The sequence below is a fragment of the Hemitrygon akajei genome, chromosome 15, assembly GCF_048418815.1.
Source record: "Hemitrygon akajei chromosome 15, sHemAka1.3, whole genome shotgun sequence".
NCBI classification, from domain to species: domain Eukaryota; kingdom Metazoa; phylum Chordata; class Chondrichthyes; order Myliobatiformes; family Dasyatidae; genus Hemitrygon; species Hemitrygon akajei.
The window spans coordinates 11,572,431-11,594,817 of NC_133138.1; the positions used below are offsets into that span (position 1 = coordinate 11,572,431).

At 37.3% G+C, this 22,387-nt stretch overlaps 1 protein-coding gene and 1 long non-coding RNA gene across 4 annotated transcripts in view; one reads left to right on the forward strand and one right to left on the reverse strand.

Moving 5' to 3' along the window:
• The window catches only part of LOC140739164 (uncharacterized), a 36,075-nt gene extending 35,608 nt beyond the window's left edge, over positions 1 to 467 (reverse strand). Inside the window, exon 1 of the long non-coding RNA XR_012101573.1 lies at positions 318 to 467. This is a non-coding gene — a long non-coding RNA (uncharacterized lncRNA). The remainder of the gene's footprint in view (positions 1 to 317) is intronic.
• Positions 328 to 12,057, forward strand: LOC140739163 (interferon regulatory factor 1-like). Of its 3 annotated transcripts, none has more exons than XM_073067188.1 (10): positions 328 to 517; positions 1,915 to 2,016; positions 2,363 to 2,462; positions 3,339 to 3,506; positions 3,595 to 3,644; positions 3,742 to 3,874; positions 4,371 to 4,499; positions 6,612 to 6,658; positions 7,677 to 7,851; positions 11,301 to 12,057. In XM_073067188.1, exons 2-10 carry the CDS (start codon positions 1,930 to 1,932, stop codon positions 11,405 to 11,407), a joined length of 996 nt encoding a protein of 331 aa, XP_072923289.1. In that variant the 5' UTR covers positions 328 to 517; positions 1,915 to 1,929; the 3' UTR covers positions 11,408 to 12,057. The 3 variants fall into 3 exon arrangements, with proteins under 3 accessions (XP_072923289.1, XP_072923290.1, XP_072923288.1); XM_073067189.1 differs by having other exon boundaries at positions 1,918 to 2,016; XM_073067187.1 differs by lacking the exon at positions 328 to 517 and adding an exon at positions 1,234 to 1,252 and having other exon boundaries at positions 1,918 to 2,016.
• Positions 12,058 to 22,387: the final 10,330 nt, after the last annotated feature.

The following is a 22,387-nucleotide window of genomic DNA, read 5'->3' on the forward strand; positions in this document are numbered from 1 at the left end:
TGTATATCTAAACTTCTGAGGTTATATTTTTCAATCATTATATTTTATAATATGATATTTTATATTGTGTTGCCAGAAAAAACAAATGTACACTCCAAATTGTTAACACTGACACAGGACCAAGTAAATAAAAAAAAACACATAAAATTAAAAAAAAAATCTGAAATGCCATTAAAATAAAATGTTTTTTTCATAACAATATCTTTTAAAATACTTGTTTATTCAAATTGCCTTGCGTGGTGGCGTACTTCCCCCATTCGAGACGAAGCAATATAAACAGCATGATTTCCCCGAAATGATGAGAGAATTAGCCTTACCAATGGCATCTGCCTTATGTAATTTAGGACCGTGGCCAAGGGCTCCTATTGGTTCGCAGAATTCATCATGAGAGTTGGTGGGAATTCCCGCGTTTTGATTTTTAATATAGCGATCAAGCTCTTCAGAACCACAGATCGACTGGGGTGATCTTGCTTGACGGGTCTCCAAGAGCTACAGTTTCACAACCCTTTTACGACAGGTAGTTGCGCTTTGCTTCATTGAACGCGAAATTGTTTAATGTTGATTTGCTTGCGATTAAGTGCCTTTTAGTTGTAGACTTGCAATTGTTCAAATATCAGAAGTTTTAATGCAATTTATTGAAAGTATGAGAGATGCAAATCATAACTGCATTAACAATGTCAGGTGTAAGTAGTTTTGTGGCGGTCTGTGCTGCACGACGATCTATATTGTTTAGCTCCTTGCATTAAGACTGAGCAAAAACTCCAACAATAATAATTGTAATTTAACTTCTGTCCACCAGGACATTTCGCGTATTATAACATAATACACACGGAAGTAGCGAAGAAATAATCATAAATATCGGTAAATGATCAATGATCAATGTTTGCAATTGCACAATCAACGCTATTAGCCTTTTTAAAAGAAACTGTTAAATAGATGCATGCACAAAAAATGTCTCTGCTTAGTGCTCCCACCTTTGCAAGCCTGGAGTAATTGCGAAGAGTGAAGAAGAGCTTTTAAACAATTGATATTTTGCGTTTGGCAATCGATTGGGATAAATAGTAGGTTAAGGATAAAATTGGACTTTGGCGGGCAGTGCCTTGACTTGGAGGCAAACAGCCTTACGATCGCTTCTCTCGTTGAGGTTATACTGCCAAACGCGATATAAATCATCTCAGGAAGCACCACCCTTTCCGTGTCCTCTCCGTTTACTTTGCTTGTTCTTTTCTTCGTGGCTTTATTTTGCATTATGGTAACCTATATGTCCGAATTTCAGTCACCTTTTAGCTCTTTGCGTTTAATTTCACTTTAACAATCAATCTCAGAACGAAACAATTAATGGTGACAGTTCATATATGTATATGTGTGTAAATAACAGAGGTGGCTATGAATACATTTTGTGTAGGACTAATTTTCGCACAGAAACTGCCTTACGTTCATGAAAGGATCAGCTCGCACTGAACTATGCTTCATAGCAACTGTTGGTTTTCTTGGTGCCGCAAGTAAAGGATGTTGGTTTACAAGACAGTTTATGTTGCATTTTGACATAAAGGAAAGCAGCCAACACCCCCCCACCCTGCTAACAACATCCAAGCACATTGGGTGTTTCCAACAAAGCAGTAGTGGAAGTAAACAACAAACGTGGCTGAATCTTTAGAAAGGACTTGGTCCAAAACTTCGACTGTTTATTCATTTCCATAGATGCTGCATGACCTGCTGAGTTCCACCAGCATTTTGTGTGTGTTGCTCTGGATTTCCAGCATCTGTAGACTTTCTGGTGTTTATGAATTTTGTTCTATTGGGTGAGACTGCCCATTAGTGTTAACTGACTCATCACAAACACTGTGGAATGCACGCTCCGTACAAGATACCAAGTACCCTGCAAATAACACTATTTTACTTCTTTTCCCCCAGAAGATCTCTGAAAATATGCCTGTCACAAGAATGCGAATGAGGCCATGGTTGGAATTGCAGATAAATTCTAAGAAGATTCCAGGATTGTGCTGGATAAATAAGGTAAGTGAACTTTGTTTTTATTAAAAACAATGCACCATGAGATGTAGTTCACAATATGAGGCTGCTTTTCATTAAAGTACTCCCTTCCCCACTCAAAGATTAAATTGTTTTGTCGCAGGTGACCAAAGCATTTCAAGTCACCTAGAACATTTAAACAACACGGACACAACACTTAATATAATCCAAACTTGTAGAAAATCTTAAGTATTGGGTATACTCATGTAGGATTTGGTTACTGTACTTAATGGGTAAGGAACTGTTAGACTACTGGCGTGCTTTCCTTACTTTATATGCCACTTCTAATACATGATCAAGTCATCTTTGCATGTATTCTTTGAAAATATAGGAAAAGAGGGTTTTCCAAATCCCATGGAAGCATGCTGCTCGACATGGTTGGAACCTGGAGACAGATGCCAGTCTATTTCGGAACTGGGCTGTACATACAGGTAGACAACATCATTCTCAATTTTACAATACTGTACTTTGTTTGAAGCAAGCAAGTGCCCTCTAATATATTCTTATAACAGTCCCTGAAACACCAAACTGCAATATAAAAATAACCTGTTAGCATAATGTTGCAAAAATGGAAATGCTGGAAATGATCAGCCAGTCAGGCAGCATCTACAGAAAGATAAACCAGTTAACATGTCAAATTGAAGATCCTTAATCAGATATACCCACTAAGGGTCTTAGGCCTGAATCACGTACTTGTTTTTTTTCTACAGAAACTGTTTGGCTGGCGATGTTCCATCACCATTTCTGTTTTGTTTTACATTCTAACATCTGCCATTTTATTTGTCTTTCTTGACAATGTCAATCCTGATGAAAGCAACCATAAGTATCCCAAGAAAATGATCACTCAAAACACTGATGAAAACAAATGACAATCTGCATTTTTGGCCAAAATGAACCCCAAACTAGAGGGCCTTATCTATACATTATGTAAACTGATATTAGAGATTAGTCATATGTTATGATTTCTCATCACCTTGACTACATCTTAGTTCAAATTTGCAAAGTAGATGCTATGATATGTGGTAATTATTTGAGATTCATTCACCTTCTGAATTAACTTTAGCAGTAGGAATAACACAGAATTTCCTTTCCATATACTGAAAACAAGGCACATTATGAATGGAAGAAAAACACAAGCATGGGGTTTTCAAGAAAATTGAAGGTCAAGACTTCAATAGAAAATGTTCAAACTGCATTCTTCTGGTCGATATTGTTTACATTTCACTGTCAAATGAACAATTTTGTAAATCCAACTCAAATATCCATGTACAACAGTTGTCTAAACTCTTCCATTTTGTTTTTTTTAGGGAGGTTTAGGCTGGGAATAGACAAACCAGAACCCAAAACGTGGAAGGCCAATTTCCGATGTGCTATGAACTCTTTGCCTGATATAGAAGAAGTGAAGGACAAAAGCATTAACAAAGGCTCCAGTGCCATTCGAGTATATCGGATGCTTTATGTCTCAAAACAAAAAGGTACTTCAAATTTTAAGGGTAAGCCTGCTTTTAAATATATTTTGATGGTCCAGTAGAGGTACATATTCTTCTCTTTGTTTTTCCACAGAAAAGAAGCCACGATTGTCCAAAGAAATAAAAAGCAAAAACAGGAGAAGGGTAAGCATGTGGATTATCTTACTGTACAAATTATTTCATTTAGCTGTATAAAAAAAACTTTTTTCTTATTTTAACAAAATATTCTTTGTCACTTTAGACAAAGTCAAAGGTCAAGGAAGAAATGACAGAAACTGCTGCAATAACATCACCAACTGATCATACCACATACACCGCACCAGAGCTATATACTGCACAGGAAATGGTGGTTGACAGCACGGTGTCTTTTGAAGGTGAGAACACTGGAGAAAAATATTTCATTAGATAACTTTGCACAACAGCAAAAAGTAGAATTTTTTTTTGTAGCTAATAGACTTTTGAGAGAATGTCTCGGTACTTTACAATGACCTGTAAAAATAAACAATAAGCTTTTTAGGTGGTAAGTATCCCAGGTAATTTCCCTCCATTTGTAGTTATTTCAGTGCAAGAAAAGACAGAACAATGGCAGACTGTTATGTTGAGGAATATCACTGCTGCATCTTCTCTTCAAACAGTGGTGAATCATTGAATTTCTTAGATCAGCATTTTAAAATAAAGTACATAGAAAATTTGTTCCATTGTACTTTTATGGCAATACTAAAACTGAATTCCTCAACAGAACATTGTAGAATGAATAACTCTGGATTCAGCATATTGTAAGTGTAATAACAGTATGCTGTTTAATACCAAATACAACATTATTCTGAATCTTTTCTCCTTTCTAATGTGATAAACTATTTTCTTCATCAGAAACCTTTGCAACGATGCAGCATCTGCCTGAGTGGCCTTCAAACCACATAGGAGAGGAATGTGAAAATGAAGTCGCGAGCACAATGGCTATGCACCCATTTGAGATTTCTCCTTTACCCTCTCCTGCAAGTGAGTATATGATGTTCACATCTAGTCCGTTTGAGCTTGTACTCATTTTCAACTGTTAAAGGAGAAAAATGGAGAGGCTTAGGCCAGCTTTTAATGTACTGTGGGTTGGAGTTATCATATTTGAAAAAACAAAGAGATTTCAGACCTTTGTACCCAACACTGCAAACTCTTAACTTATAATTCCAAAGCCTGTGTTTCTACCTGTTGTGCTAGAAAGGTGGCAGTTATGATTTCATGAGGATATTAGATTAGCCAGGACACTTGCTACGTTTTGCCTGTCTTCAGCCAAAGTATGTAAATCCAATTAGATTTATTTAAAAAGGCTGTACTTGTAGAGGCTTTGTATTCTAAAATCTGATGTACTTTTTCATTTAAATTAAAGGTTTCATGTCTACAAAGATAATTTTTTTTTTGCTCTAACTCGTATCTAAATTTGCTTAGTGTTCTGAGATTTTTGCAAGGCATCATGCATAAAATACAGTGATGGCCAAATGACACACTGTAATCCTGCAATTCTGTTACCAGCGGTATTTGCTGTTGGAAGATGGGATTTAACCATCTACTGTAATAAATATGGTTTTTGTCTCTCCCACACAGAACTGCTTCCCTTGTTTTCATCCTGGTTGCCACATATCATTGTGACATAAAAGGCAACCATCTCTCACATAAGCTGATAAAAATTACAAAATCATCTTGTGGGCAAGGTCAAACAAATACATTATTTTGTAATCTCAAGATACAGGATTCTGTCTAGCTGTTACAGCCATCTGTATAAGGAGCTCTTTACTGTTGTAGTGCATTGACTTAGAACATAGAACAGTACAGCACAAGAATGAGCCCTTCGGCCCACAATGTTATGCTGAAATTATGAAATTAATAAGCATAAGTAAACAAAAGGCTTGTACAGTAACTCAAGAAATTCAAAAGCACACAGTTAGTACATTTTGTACAGTTAGTACACGTAGTACATTTTGAAGTCAACACTGATGCAGTTAAATAGATAGTTTGTTGAGGAAAGTTGTTGGTAAGGGAACTATGTTGATGGTTCCATAGGATATATTGTGCCCACCTGCTAGAGCAGATAGGGACTTCAGTGTCTAGAACTCTGCCATATGTGGCAATGCAATGATTTTCAGTAATCCATTGAATTACTTATTAAAATCTCTTGGGTGTTGAGTCATTCATTTGACTTCTAATAAATGAAAACTAACATTACCTATTTAAGACTGATAATATTTAAGTGATAACAATAACACATATCTCAGGAAATTATTTAACTTCATCTCCAGTTGGTACACATATTTAACTTGAAGTCAAACTGTAATTGGGGAGCAAGAAATAAGAAGTAAAATCTTAGAATCAATTTTTAAATGCTCTTTAATGTTGTATTTTGTAGATCACCCTATTCCCATAAAATATATCATTTATAGATTATTTAAAATTATTAGAAGGGAGATGTAGTATAATAAAATGCCTCTTTTAGATTCAGTTTCACAATCTATCAGAAGAGTAACATTAATCATATGTAAATTGGAAATCTGATTAGTAAGTCTTTGTACTTTGATTTGGAAATATTTTAAGTGTTGCTATTCACACACCCTTCTAACAATACAGGCTCACACCATATTTTGATAAACTTCAAAAGTTATTAGAGCGAATTCCCAAGTTATTTTATCAGCACATGAAATGCATGAGGTTACCTTGGGAAACAGTACTTACTAAGGATGAAGAAGATGGTCTGTGTTTGTGGATGGACAAGATTCTTTGGGAATATTTTGTAGCTACAATAAAGTGGGACAATGTTGATATTATTCTTATGAAAGATGTATGTGAAATATTAGGTGGCAGTTTAATGGATTATTTTTTGGAAAAATATTTTTAAACACTGGAATACACAAGATTCAGTCTCTTGCTTTTTATTTTAAATATTACTGATTCAGACATCAATAAAAGTGTGATAAAGATGTTTGCAGACGATACAAAAATTGCACATATGTTTAACTATGCAGGAAGATGGTCGGTCTGTTGAGCCAGTAACTATCTCCTTGTTATATTACCTGGGTTTCTGCTGATGTATTGGTTTGTACTGAGTTGTGCTGTTTTTTTCCACAGCGACTAGTGACAGCTTCAGCTTCCTTTCCGGAGATGAAAGCTCAGGGGTGAGTATCTGTAGTTGTTTTCATAGACAGATTTCTTTTACTGTGCTCAAGATAGTCTGCATTTGACTTGGTCTTTTTACGACCCCTAAATCACTGATGAATTAAAATTCACTTATAGCAGTAATGCTTTTACTTGCGACACAAGAAGCTCCAGATGCTGGAATCTGGAACAACAAACAATCTGCTGGAGGAACTCATTTCTGAATCCTGATGCAAGGTTTTGATCCAAAACACTGACTATTCTTTTCCTCACACAGATGCTGCTGGATCCTCTGGGTTCCTCCAGCGATTGGTTGTTGCTCCTTTATTTTTCTGTTGTGTGAGGATAGATATGTTCTTGTCTTCTAGTACTCAGACATGTTGAATTACATTGCTACTGCTTGCAAAGGTCTGATTGAAAAAACTTTTGCAAATCCTCCACTGTATGATGCAATAAAGCAGTTAGTAGGAGTAATGTGCCAGAAGCTGTAAGGCTTCTCAATTCTTCGTCTCTCCACAAAAGCTGGGTTGTGATTGGAGCATCAACCATTCCAAAAAGAATGAATAGGCCATTCGCCTTCTTGTACCTGCCTGCCATTTAATAATACTGATGCAAAAGAATCCTTGATTGCCTTAATATTCAAAAATCTATTCAAAGTCTAGTTTGTTTATTCTTTCCTCAAAAAGCAGCCCTCCCCTACTTATGATAAATTTATCTGGTGAGACTTTGTTTCCCCTGTTGCAGTTACATGTATATCCTCAGTTAGATGAGGAGGCCAAATATTGCACAATATTTTGGGTGCATTCTTGCAAAGGCCCAATTTTTTTTTTTCATAATACACCTCGAGTCTTCTTGTACTAAAGCTCAACATAACAATTTGCTCTGATCCTTAAAACTAAACAAAATAAATCTCAGATATTGAAACTGAAATTGTAGCAAATGATGCTAATCTTAGTGCACATCTGACAATGAAATGAGTAAAATCTTCAGATGGTGTTGATTTATTTTAATGCTAAACTTCCTTTTGAATTTTCATAGGAATCAGTACCTGAACCCAGTTCATGGGAACATAGTACCATTGAAGGAAGGGGCTTCTTCAGCAACATAATGGGGAACAATCCATTTAATTTAACTGGATCTGATATCAGGCCTAGTGAACTAGAAGTGACTTCACGTTCTTTACTTCCGGATATTGAATGGTCAGAAACAACAGGTATTTTTAATCCTTTGTTTTTATTCAGCATTATTTTGTTCAGGAGAACACTTAAACCAAATATTAATATATTAGCAAAACACACAAAACATAGAACATAGAATAGTGCAGCACATTACAGGCCCTTCGGCCCACAATGTTGTGCCGACCCTCAAACCCTGCCTCCCATATAACCTCCCCACCTTAAATTCCTCCATTGCACGTCTGACTTTCGATCCGAGACCCATCGCCAGGACTAGTCCTGACGAAGGGTCTTGGCCCGAAACGTCGACAGTGCTTCTCCCTATAGATGCTGCCAGACCTGCTGCGTTCCACCAGCATTTTATGTGTGTTGCTTGAATTTCCAGTATCTACAGGTTTCCTCGTGGTTGATTAATATATTTGCACTAGGTTTATTGGTGTTAGCACATTGGTGCTAGGAAGTTTGTGAACCCAGTAGAATTTTCCGTTTCTGCATAGATACAACCTAAAATGTGATCAGATCTTCACGCAAGTCCTAAAACTGGATAAGGAGAACCAAATTAAATAAATAACACAAAAACATTATACTTGTTCATTTATTTATTTATTGAGAAAAATGATCCCAATATTGCATGTATTTGTTGGAAAATGTATGTAAACCTTTACTTTCAGTAACTGATGTGACCCCCTTGTACAGCAATAACTTCAACCAAACATTTCCAGTAACTGTTGATCAGTCGTGCACATCAGCTTGGAGGAACTTTAGCCTCCTTACAAAACTGCTTTCATTCTGGGATATTGGTGGGCTTCCTTGTGTGAACTGCTTGCTTCAGGTCCTTCCACAATATTTCTGTAGGATTAAGGTCGGGACTTTGACTCAGCCAACCCAGAACAAGAAATTTCTCTGAAGAAAAATCTGTCTGCAGAACATTGCCCCAGAAGGGTTCTAGAACATCTAGGTGGCCCTTTGCAAACTTGTGACATGTAGCATTGTTTTTTTTTTTTGGAAAGCAGTGGTTTCCTCTGTGGTGTCCTTACATGAACACTGTTCTTGTTTAGTGTTTTTCTTCTAGTGGACACATGAACAGAGACTTTAGCAAGTTCTAGAGATTTCTGTAGGTCTTTTGCTGTTACCTTTGGGTTCTTTTTCAACTCCTTCAGCATTGCATGTTGTTCTCTTGGTGTGATCTTTGCAGGATGCCCACTCCTAGGGAGAGTTGCAACAGTACTGCTTCCTCCAATTGTAGACAATTTCTCTTACAGTCAACTGATGAACATTGAGGTCTTTAGAAATGCTTTTGTAGTCTTTTCCAGCTTCATGCATCACTACAATTCTTCTAAGATCCTCTGAAAGTTGTTTTGGTGTACAAGAGTAGATCTTTCTTGAGAAGAGCAGGCTCTGGCAGTAACCTGATTTTGTTTCATTTTAATAGGGCAGGGTACCTCTACATCTCACATCTCCAATCTCATCTCATTGATTTGAACACCCTGACTCCAAATACCTTTTGTAGAAGGCATTACCCCAGAGGTTTACATACATTTCCCAGCAAATACATGTAATATTGGATCATTTTGCTCAATAACAAGTATAATGTTTTTGTGTTATTTATTAAATTGGGTTCTCTTTATCTAGTTTTAGGGCTTGCGTAAAGATCTGATCACATTTTAGCTCATTTATGTGAAATAGAGAAAATTCTACACCACTGTATTTGCAGGTCCAGATGAATTTAAGGGCAGGACCTCATTTTCATCTTTCTTTAAACTTGATTTTCGGTCTAACTGCCACAGTGATTACCAGACCATATACTGGGAGGCAAAGCCAGTGGTAAATGGCTGTAGCCAGAAAGGTTTGTTGTAGAGGGACTTTAGGATTTATTTATCACAGAAGATTTGCTTGTGGGACTACGATGTGCATTCCTAATTCTGATGTGTCAAAAGGAATGCCACCAATTCAGCAGCTCCTGACTAAGCTCCATGTTGCTGTTTGCTTTCCCAACCACTGTATTCTGAATAGCAGTAAATTTAATTGCACTGCCAAATTTAAGCATTAGAATCAGGTTTCTCATCCATTGAAAGCAATCAACTGATACCTCTACATTCACTCATTGTAAAGTATCCAACGTGTGTGGTGTATTGCTGTGGGCTTGGCAGTTTTTATTTTCGATTTTTACCCCCTGGCTTCTTCCTACTACCGGTCGGATTTATAAGTTTCTACCACCTGCTATGAGGTGTACATCAAATTGTTGGACCTGGTAAATAACTGCTATTCATTCATTAATGTGTAATTGAAAGTCTTGGAATTGGCTACATTTCAAAAATCACCTGTGCCAAAGAAATGCCCACTATGTTGTGAATGAAGATGGTGTTGATTTCGATAATCAGTCATTACCCGTTGCATTATCCCAGTGGTTGTCTAAAGATTGCCATGTTTCTAAAAAGAGCAATGCTTCTCTTATTGCAAGCTCATAATCATAGCTCAATACAGCAAAGATATAGGCCCTTCAACCCAGCAAGCTCATGCCAACCACAGTGCCCACCCAGCTGGTCCAAATTTCCTGCATTTGGCCCATCTTTCCATGTACTTCTCCAGCTGATTCTTCAATGATACTATTGTGCCTGCCTTAGTCGCGTCTTGTGTCAGTTTATTCCGTAACTCGCCACTTTCTGCATGGGGAAAAGGCCTCTTCTCGGCTCCCTTTTAAACCTTTCTCCTTTCAGTCTAAGTCTGTGCCTCTGAGCTTTGGACTCCCCAACAGCCCAAAGAGGGTAAAGACAGTTACCAATCACCTTGTGTATATCTCTAATAGTTCTAAACATTTCTATAATGTCTCTCCTCATTCTACTACATTGTAAAGAGTAATGACCTAGCTTGGCCAACCTCTTCCTTTAACTCAGACCCTCTAGTTCTGTCAACAGGCTTGTAAATCTTTTCTGCATTCTTTCCAGCTAAACCATGTTTTTCCATAACAAGGTGATCACAGCTGTACACAGTACTCCCAAGTGCAACCTCACCAACAACTTTTGCAACTGCAACATAATTTCCCAGATCTTGTACTCAGTGCCCTGACTGATGAAGGCCAATGCGATAAATGACTTTTTCCACCATTCTGTCTACCCATGGGAGTACAGAGTACAGTGTTGGCTTCTTTAAGGAACCATGCAAGTGTACTGAAAACACTTATGAGAAGGTTGACTAACCAATAGTTGGAACAGGCCATGTGCCCTATGAGACATTCAGACAGCATCTATGTACAGGCAAACAAGGGTTAATGTTTTAGGCTCAAAGTGTCTTCCAGCAAGTTTTGCTTTTATTTTGCAAAAGTTGTGAGGCAGTATTCCTAACTGTTGCACCACCGTACAATACTATATATTTTTGTATTCATTTTCCCAAGGAAAATATAATACTGATATTACCTATTAACACAAAAGTTGTTAACACAATGCATTTTTGTCAGAAAAGCTAACATACTACTAAATTTTCTTTTTAGGTGATTTTTTAGTCAGGAGTCAGCAGGACTTCAGGCAAGCAGCAGAATTATTGAATTGGTCTGAATATTCGAACTGGCCAAATGGATCTCTCATCAGCTGCACATGAATTAAGACTGTTATGCACTAAAACAGTGCATTATGTACATAGATTTTTAGTGTACCACCGCTATCTTTGCATTTTGTTACGAGACTTCCTGACATACAAGTCTAATTACAGAAATTAAACTGGATGGACATTTGACATCTTCGTGAAGCGACTCATAAAAAAACTATTCCTTTCACCAATGCAAAGAACAATCTGCTATACATGGAAACATTGCTGATAGAAAGGAAATGCTCTTCATGTTTGCCTAAGAAGGAAAATATGTTAATTTTCTTGTTTTACTGCATGTAGATCTTAGCACAAATGTTCCTCCGTGCATAATCTTACAACTTTCTGAAATCATGAAGAAAATAATCAGGCTGAAATGCCTACAAATATAGTATCTCTTTACTATATAAAACCACAGTATACAGTATGTTACCTCTCAACACAAGGTTGCTAACACTGAATTATTTGTCAGAAAAGTTTTATCTAACACTGGAACTGAATTTCTTTCTACAGTAGTAATCATGTTATACAGGTGAAGGTGACTTACAAATTATTTTACAAACATTATAAATGGTAATGTAAGTCTGTTTTTAAAATTTCCCCATAATTGATATTTTCAGTAAGATTTTTGGATGTTAATAAACATTACATTTTGTTAAAAATTTCATTGTAAAAATCTTGATGTTATTATTTTACTAATTACTTTTGTCCATAAACATGCTAGCTCAAGATTTCATAGGCTTATATTCCTAGAATGTAGAAGGGTTCAAGACAATCTGAAAATTTTAGGATATTGGAAGGAATTACAATTTGTTTTTGATGTTCGATAAATAGAGGATCTAGCTGAAAAATTAGAGCTAAACTATTCAGAAGGGGAAATGTAAAACACTTCTGATGTAAAGTGGAACAATTATACTAGTCTAGCACTCACGAAGAGTAGAAGTTACTTGAGTTATCATTTTAAATATATTTGTTAACCAAGGGATTAATTGATATGGAGCTAATGTACATGGCTGAAATTAGGATACAGATTGGCCAATTTTTAAATGGGGAACCTAATGTCCTTCTCTTAGTCAATGTACCAGTGAAATAAATTATTCATGATTTATTATTTTGTATTTGTCTTGATCAGAAATATTTCAGTAGGTTTGTATTTACATTAATATTTGAAACCAGTCAATATGTTGATATGGCATGTTTTTAATAACTGATAATATTGAAATAACCACTGTAAAACAAACAATGATTTTGGAGAATATATTTCTCTAAAAAATTATGTTGAAAACAGGAATTTGGTTTGCATTTAACCCTTCCACTTTTGGAAAACATGTTTGCTTGCCTTATTGTTATTAGAGCTGCTAAAATCCCATAAATACTTTGGCTTCTCTCTTACTAAATTTGTCCTTATGTGCAAGTAAGCAGTTTCCCATTGTGTGATACTTAGCAGAAGTGGTTTTCCAAAAGACAAGGTTGATTTTAGTGGAACTGTTTATGTCTCCATAATATAATTTTGTATTTCATTTTACACATCCATCTCTTAATCATACGCCATCACACCATGCCAATTAAATATTTTTTAAAAAAAATATAAAATTATATGACAACCCTACTGCTAGGATTAAAATCAAAGGATTTTCATCAAATAGTCTTACCCTAGAAAGGGGCACGAGACAGGGTTGTGCATGGTCACCTTCGCATTATATCTGGAACCATTAGCTCAATACATCAGACAAACTGAAGATATCAGGGGAATTACTATTAAAGGGACAGAGCATAAATTGGCGTCATGTGGATGACATTTTGATCTATCTAGGGCAACCAACATACTCTTTACCTAAATTGATGCAATCCTTTGAACAATATGGTCAATTATCAGGATACAAGATCAACATAGATAAAACCCAATTACTTTCATATTACTATAGCCCACTAAGAGAAATTGAAAGTAGATGTCCCTGGGCAAACCGAGTCTTTCAAATATTTGGGCATCACTGTGCTAAAAGATTTGGCAAAATTATCAGAATGTAGTTATCAGCCTTTACATAAAAAAAATTAAGGAGGATAGGGCAAGATGGAAACTGATTCCTTTTTTTAGTCTCAGTTCAAGGATTGAGTCTATTAAAATGAATATACTGCCCAGACTGTTATATCTCTTTCAGACCCTACCAATAGAGATTAATCAAAATCAATTCAGTGATTGGAACAAGATGTTACCAAGGTATATTTGGCAGGGTAAAAGTCCTAGCGTTCATCTCAAAACTTTGCAATTAGCAAAGGAAAAGGGGGGATGGGGCTTGCCTTCTCTTAGAGATTATTATTTTGCAGCACAGTTGAGAGCTGTGATATGTTGGTGCAACCCATCATATGATGCTCAATGGAAAAACATTGAGGAGCGGGTACTTCACATCCCCATACAAGCAATTTTGGCTGATAACAACCTGCAAAGGTACATAAATACTATTGATAATCCATGGGTGAAATTGACTCTTAAAATATAGAAAACTACTATAAATCTAGAGGGAGATATTGCAATTCTTAAATGGTGTGCATATGACTCGGATTTTACACCAAATAAACTGGATGCTAGATTTAAGGACTGGACTGCTAAAGGAATAACAGTTCTTTGCAACATAATGAAAGAAGGAACATTGTTCAGTTTTGAAATGCTAAAGAGAAACACATTAGAAAAAACAAGATTTTGATCGGTATTTACAGATGCAACAATATGTTAATAGGACGCTTAAAAATGTAACCAAGGCAAGTACATGCTTTCGAAAAGCATATAATTCAGATAATGGTAGTAGAATCATCTCAAACATGTATAAGGGTTTGTCAAATCTTAAAACACATTTGACTTCATACATTAAAACAAAATGGGAGAAGGAAGGAGGGATAATTATATCTGAGGAAGAATGGACAATAATATGGAGATATCAATGGAAGTGTACCAGTTCACAGAAATGGAGGGAGTTCAGATGGAAAAACTTGATAAAATATTTTATTACACCCTCTCAGAAATCCCATTATGATAGTAACCTCCCTGTTTGCTGGAGAAATTGTGGAAATCAAAATGTAAATCATAATCATATTTTTTGGGACTGCCCTGTTATCAAAGACTATTGGAGAGGGATACACAATGCCCTACAAGACATCTTTAAATGTGAAATACCCTTAGAGAGTAAGGTCATATATTTTGGGTATATACCTCAAGAATGGTTGAAAAGAGATAAATATTTAATGTGTCGGTGACCGGTAAAAAGACTCTTACTAGGAAATGGTTATCACAGGAGAGCCCAACTTTAAATGCATGGATGGAAATTACAATGGACATTTACAAAATGGAGAAGATAACAGCATCTGTTAATCATAAACTGGAACAATTTGATTCATACTGGGAAAAATGGTTTAACAACATAATTTCTCATAGGCCTGATTTTATTCTCACAAATCAATGAATCTGTTGTAAAAAAAAGATCACTCCCTACTTGTACATAGTTCTTTCCTTTTGCTTGTTTTTTTCTTTCCACTCTTTTCTATAAGTGTATACCTCAGATAAATACTATGTGGAGATCTGTGACATATATGATATATATGTACAATGTCTGAAATACATCTTATGGAAATGTTTGTTAGATGATGAACTTCGATAAAAGAATAAATTACAAAAAGAAGTAGCTTTTGAAAGATAATAAATGATCATTTCCTCATATTAGCATTGAGCAAGGTTCTTGATTAATAGGAGAACAAACAAAATTCAGTTTTCATTTTAGCCTGCTAAATAGGAAAGTGTGAAAGAGATGCAGGGTAACAAACTAATTCAGAGAACGTATTTCTCATATTATTAACAGGAAGGAGAATATGCCAGTGTAAGTGTAAACTGTTTTATCTCAAACATCGATTTAATATTTTATTAGCTGAGAAGTCTATCATTAAGCACACTGAGACTTGTTATTAGAAAAGATTTAAATCTAGAGGAGGAACTTGTTACATTTTTTCCCAGGACCTTATTTTACTGAAGAGAGCCAGGAGAAACAAATACTTCATAAAAATCAGTATATTCCAAGCAGAAGCACATGAAGCATAGGGAGATCAGTGTGGAGCATGCAAATTTGCTAAGACATTTCACAATAAAAGAGGTTAGGCCTTTTAATTGGATAAATCCCCAGGTCCTGGATGGGATATACCCAGGTATTTGAGAGAGGCAAGAGGTGAGATTACTGGGACCTCCAATTTTTTCAAGTCTGTTTTGGCCACTGGTGGGCTCAAGAAGCCAGAAGATTAAGATGCATAGGATTCATAGTGAATTGGCCAGTTTGGATATAGAATTTATTTGCCCTTAGAAGACAGAGGGTAGTGGTCAATTGGACTTGTTCTGCTGGAGGTCTGTGACTTGTGTTCAGCACAGATCCATACAGGGACCACTGCAAATGACCTAGATGAAAATGTAGATGGGTGAGTTAGTAACATTGCAGATGATACAAACATTGTTAATGCTGTGGGTAGTAAAGGGGACTGCCAAATGATACACAGGATATCAATCAGTGCAAAAATCAATGGAGAATGGTAGATAGAGTAAAACATGGCCAAATGTGAAGTATTGCACTTTGGGAGATTATCTGTAATGGGACAGTCATTGTTAATGTTAAGACTTCAACAGTGTTGATGCGCAGAGGGATCTTGGCGTTCAGGTCTATTGCTCCCAGAAAGTGGCTGTGCAGGTTGATAGTGTGGTAAAGAAGTCATTATTGGTTAAGGAATGTTTTTCAAGAGTTGAGAAGTTATGTTGCAGCTGTATAAAACTCTAGTTACACTGCATCTGGAGAACTGCATTCAGTTCTGCTCACCCTATTATAGGAAGGATGTGGAGGCTTTGAAGAGGATGCAGAAGAAGTTTACTAGGATGCTGCTTGGATTACAGGACACCTGCTTAGGATTTTTTTTTCTCTGGAATGGAGAAGTCTAAGGTGAGATTTGATAGAGGTTTATATAAATAGGAGGGGCAATGAAATTGTAGACAACCAGTATCTTTTTCCCCAGAGTTGAAATGCCTAACAACACAGGACATGCATTTAAGGTGAGAGGGGCTATGTTTAAAGGACATGTGTAGGACAGGTTATTTTTACATAAAGGTTAATGGGTACATGAAAGCGCTACCTGGGAGGGCAGGAAATGGAAGGATATGCATGTTGTATAAGGCAAAATGGATTAGTTTAGGTTGGCACTTGATGAATAATTTAGTTAATTTGGCACATTAAAGCCCCAATCTTATAACTGTGCTGCTCTATATTCTATGTTCTCTTTAACATGACTGACAATAATTTAATATGTTGCCTTGCTGATTCTCACAAGAATACTAGAAATACTATGACAACACTATAATGAAAGTGTGCCATTAATCTCCAATAAAAATAAATTGAGTATTTGTGAAAATGTTAACCTACTCGTGAAATTGGTGTCCTCAGCCACTAACTATTCACAAAGCTTCCTGTTTACTAGTTTAACACATATGCAAGGGTGGTTACCTCCTTTTCCTAAAATTGCTGATTGGAATTTGAGAATATAATTGGTGCAAAAGGATTTTTTAAAATCTTAATTTTAATTGCTTGCTGTCAGGAAGCTGGGGAGATCTTCCAGGTAAAACCTTTACTCCTCTTGATCCAGGGGCAGCACAAAGTTTTGTCACAACATCAGTAAGTGTGATGATGTTAGTAACTCAAGAATGGTTATCTCACAGCCCAATCAGAAGCCCTGGTTGAATGCAGAGGAGTGCTCCCTACTTAAAGCCCAGGATGCTGCCTTCAAGTCTAGTGTCAGAACAGCTCTCAGATAGCCTAAGGAAAAAAACCTCATCTTAGGCATCAAGAAGATAAAGACCACCTATGCACAATAAAAATCAGTAACATCTGTTCAATGTTTCCCGATGTATGTGGCTGGGCCAAGGGCATTACTGATTATGGAAGGAAAAACAGCATTGACTATACCAGTGATACCTCTTTCCCTGATGCTCTAAACAACTTATATGCACACATTGAAGCATGCAATACAGTGCCATCCTCCTCACAGGGGAGCAGTTACTGTCTGTACCAGCAGCAGAAGTGAAAAGGACGCTGCCCGTAAGGTAGCCGGGCCAGACAGCATCCAAGGGCGAGTACTCAGGGAGGGCGCACACCAGCTCACTCACGTCTTCAACACTTCACTCATCCAGGCTTCAGACTCAAAAACAGTAACTTTCCCCGAGCAGCAAGGCCGATCAAACATTTCAAAGATGATTGATGAGAGTCATAGATTTTTGAAGTGAACTTAATGTTTGAGTAATCCACTGCAGTTCTTTCAGAATATATCTTGATGTGCAAATGGGGAAGTATTTGGATTTTTTTTTAAGGGTTTTCTGAAACACCCTAACAGTTAGACAGGTTAACAATTTAGAGGACATGAAATTGTGGTTTACCTACCAAAGTGGATAGGGAATCATCAACAGAAAACAAACACGTCAGCAGCTTGTGACTTGTGGTGTACCACAACATTGAAGCTTGTGTCCCAACTACACTCTGTAATTTTGTAAATTATAATAAATAGATTGAAAAATGTGGATTTCCAAAAGTACCTAGGTGTTATAGCATGCAATTTGGAAGGTAAATTATTTATTTGTGTCTTTTGCAAAAGGATTTGACTACACGTATAAGGGTGTCTTGCTCAATTATTTAGGACATCGATGTGACTGCTTCTCAAGTGAGATTTAACTAGAGTTGTAAAGGGATTAAGGTTTGAATTACTGTATTGAATTTGTCAAGTACAACTCACGCCGCAAATATACCATATTTGCGTATTACCATACCATATAACTAAGTTTGCCACCTAGAAATCAAAAAATACAGATTCATTGTTTCTTTTTCCCATGCATTATTATACTAAAGCACTTCCTAAGTTCTGTATTTATAGACTGTTCAGCACTTACAACTTCCTAGTTTCTCAGGGCAGTTATTGCTTACATGACAAAATTAAATTCAGAAATGAACATTAAACTATTGAAATTTAGGAACTAGTGTGGTTATGAAGTATAGTAGTTCAAATTTTATTTGGACTTTTAAAATAGTATTAGTATTTAATGTTGCACTCATTTGCATATAAGATTAGCACACTTTAATTTAACGATACTCTGTCTATGCAGTAGATTAATCCAAGTATGATCTGCAGTTGAGATTCGTCATCAGTCTGAGACAAGTAATGCTGAAAGATCACAGTAATTTTTAATGAAGCTTGTCCTCCAGTTGATTTGAGTACTTTCAGAATTTTAATCCCTCTCTGCTTTTGTGTCTGATTGTTCTTTGACTGTGCCAGTTTCAACCATACCATTTAGTTAGTAATCCATTAATTTAATCCATAAAATAATGAAAAGCATTCTCCAACAACCTTTACCTTGCGCTCAAAACACCTTCCCCCTCCTCCATCACGCCCCTCTCCCATTACCCTCTTCTGGCCCCATATCTTGCTCCGACTCCAACTCCTGCTGGGTCCTAACCATCCATCCCACCCCCAGCCTTACCCTCTCACATCTGAGCAGTGCAGTCTTTAGCAGAGACCTTACTTTTGCACCTGTGTACCTCAATGAATTCCATCATGGTATCGAGTTCTTCTTCCATCCTCACCACCTCTGTGCCTGTGTCTTTGACATGATGTCCTCACTCCCGCAGATAACCTTCTTGCATCTCCAGTGCTCCCCTTTCCTCTTGGACAGCCACCTCAGGTCTTCTAACTTCTCCCGATCCTTTCATCTCCAAATATCATTGTGATATATACTACCTTAACTTTCTCCACTCCCCTCATCCATTCTAGCCTCACCCCCTCCAAACTTGCAGCATTTATTCACTTTCTACAAATCCTAACATAGCCATCAAAATTGTAAGTAATGGTGGTGCTGTTGTGGTCCGGTGGACTGACCTACCTTGAAGAGACCGGACGCAGCCCTCAAATTACTCTTCACGCATTCGTTGGACCTTGACCCCACCAACAAATAGCAGGCCACAGTTTCCAGCACTGTCACAGATCTCATATCACATCCGGATACCATTCCTCTACAGTCTCCACATTCACTGTCTCTCCTCTCCGCTCTTACTCTTGACACCCAAAGTGTTGACAATTCCACTCTCCCCAGAGATGCTGTTTGATGTAGAGTTTCTCCACCAGATTCCAACATCTGCAGTTTCCTGTGTTTCCAGATAGATAGATCGGATAGGTGGATTTTTAACTCTCCCTGGTTTGCAGGAATGGACAAAGGGCTCAATTAAAAACCCCAGAGTGATACGCACAAAATAAGAACTCGGTAGGTTAGGCAGCATCAATGGACATTTCACACTGAGACCCTTCATCAAGACTTGATTGAGGATTTCTGTCTGTTTATTCCTCTCTATAGATGCTGCCTGACCTGCTGAGTTCATCCGGCATTTTGTGTGTGAGCTTCTGTAGGGTTTTTCAGCATTTAGAGAATCTCTTGTACTTATAATTAAAAATGTCCATTTCCACCTTGGCTTTAGAAGAATGAGTAATTTTATTTCCTGGTAAAGGCCTGATATATAATACATGATCAGGGTCATATGTTGGCATTTTAATTTCCATAAACGCAGGCATATTTGAGGTAAAACCGACAGAAAAGGAACATGACTACTGAAAATCTTGCTTCATTGAAGCAAAAGGGAAGAAGGTGTGATTCTGTAAGTACCAGCATCACCCTGCCATAACCACTATCATCATTCAGGTTCTCATCTGGTGGCAGCCATCTTAACTCTGCCAGGTGCCTGCCAATTACCACTTTTTGTTCAAGCTGGGCAAGGTGCCCTCTTAGATTATTCAAATGAGGCTCAGTGGTTAAAATTTTCTGACCATCTGAATGAAACTCCTATGAAGGAATGATGCCTGTTGTCATTGGGAGTTATACGTCTATAATGGGAAAAATATGCTTTTCATTTGTAACGTTAAGTGCTGTGCATGAAAGGTCCTGCATGACTGTATAGCCAGATTTTTTAAAAAACAGCCTCACCACAGAAATAATCGTCAATTTGATAAGGTTCTCAGAGAGTTGCATTAAATGATGCTCCATCAAGGGCTGATTAAAATATTCCTGATGTATTTTCACAACAAAGTAGTTAACAGAAAGCTTGATATAATGAATACAACCTGACATCCTCCAAAATGTGAAAAGCAGAATGACTTTTCTCAGACAGGATATGACACAAGAGCAAATATTGTTCTTTAAGCTACATAACTTATCAAAAGAACTGCTTAAGTACCAATGAACCACTGTGTGAAAAAGAGTAATGCCAGCGATTGATTACGTCTTGAACCCACGTGATAAACAAATCCACTTTTAAATGTCTGTTACAGATTGTTCTAATGCATGAATTAGAAATAACAAGAATATCCCCATAGTCCTAGCAACATACAGTATTGTGCAAAAGTCTTAGACACACATGTATATAACTAGGGTGCCTGACACTTTTACACAACAGTGTAGTAATTTTATTTATTGAACTGAACTGCTGCTGCAAAAGAACAACAAATTTCATGATGTGTGAGTATTTATTTAGCTTGTCGCACTAGAGAGTCAGCCTTTCTTGTCTGGCACGTGGTGTCAGGATTGGTCTCCTTTCGGATTAACTGGGTCATGGTACGAATGCTCCTGACTCGACTCTTCATTTTTTTTATGAGGCCGAGTGGCTAGCTCAACGCTCAACCTAGCACAGATGGAAAGTGTGCCCGGGGTGGGGGGCTGGGGGCGACTTGGATTCGAACTCGGGAGCCTTCGCTCTGGAGTCCAGCGCTGATGTCACTGCACCACCGACCGGCAACATATGAGTATTGATAAAGCCTGACTCTGATTGATTCTGATACGGGCCTCTTTTGGGACTGAGAGTGGGCAGGGGACAGGGAGAGAGGAATCGTGGCTGGGAAAAGGCAAATTAAGTGGGAGGGGGTGAGCAGGAAACATTGAAGAGACATTCTGTAATGATCAATAAATCAATTATTTGGAATCAAATAAACTTGCCTTCTGTATTAGGGCTGGGGATGTCTGCACTCTTGGCACCAGACTGCCCCGGGACTCCTTCTCTGCCATCTGTCCACCTCCCTTCCTGTGGTGCTCCTCCCTCACCATTCCCAACATCCTTTGCTCCTGCCATATTTACAAGCTTGCTCCCTGCTCTACGTTGACAAACACAGTACTGTGCAAAAGTCTTAGGCACCCTAGCTATATACGGTATATGTGCCTAAGACTTTTGCACAGTTCTGTAGAGTTGATGTGTCAAGGCATCATGTATACACGTCATACAGTACTAGAAATGTTTTCATTTTTAATATGTTGTTACAGTTCAGTTTTATGACAACAACTTATCTCATCCTAATCTTCTGAAAAACATTCTTTGTGGAAAGAACAAAACATCAGTTTCATCACCGTGACCACAATTATGCTTCAACATGATGTGCTTCTATTGAATTTGCTTTACTGTAACAACAGAGTGAGGGTGCCATGATTTTACAGTATTTCATACTACTGTGTTTTTTTTTAAATCTACTTTTCTTTTGTAAAAATAACTTATAGGTTCATGGAGTCACAAAGAAATGCAGCATAAACACAGGCCTTTAGCACACGGTGTCCATACTAACCAACAACTACCCTTTATCCTACATGAATACCATCCTTATTCTCTTACGAACTCCCCTTAGATTCTAAAACTCATTCAGGGGCAATTAGCTTACCAACGATGTATCATGGGATATAGGAGGAAACTGGAACACCTGGAGGAACCATGCAGTGACAGGAACAACACGCAGGCTCCATACAGACAGTATCCAAAGTCAAGAGTGACCTGGATCTCTGGCACTATGAGACAATGGCTTGAGCAGCTGTGCCACCATGCTGCTCCTGGGTGTTTCAGAAGAAGAGTTGTATGGAAATGACAGAAATTGTTGTTTTTAATGAAAATATCAACACTGTGCTCAGTC

Excerpts from the sequence above, each read along its gene's own strand:
- LOC140739163 (XM_073067187.1), top strand. Across the intron at positions 3,875-4,370 it reads CAGCACGGTGTCTTTTGAAG|AAACCTTTGCAACGATGCAG; the intron begins GTGAGAACACTG and ends TTTCTTCATCAG. Across the intron at positions 4,500-6,611 it reads TCCTTTACCCTCTCCTGCAA|CGACTAGTGACAGCTTCAGC; the intron begins GTGAGTATATGA and ends TTTTTTCCACAG.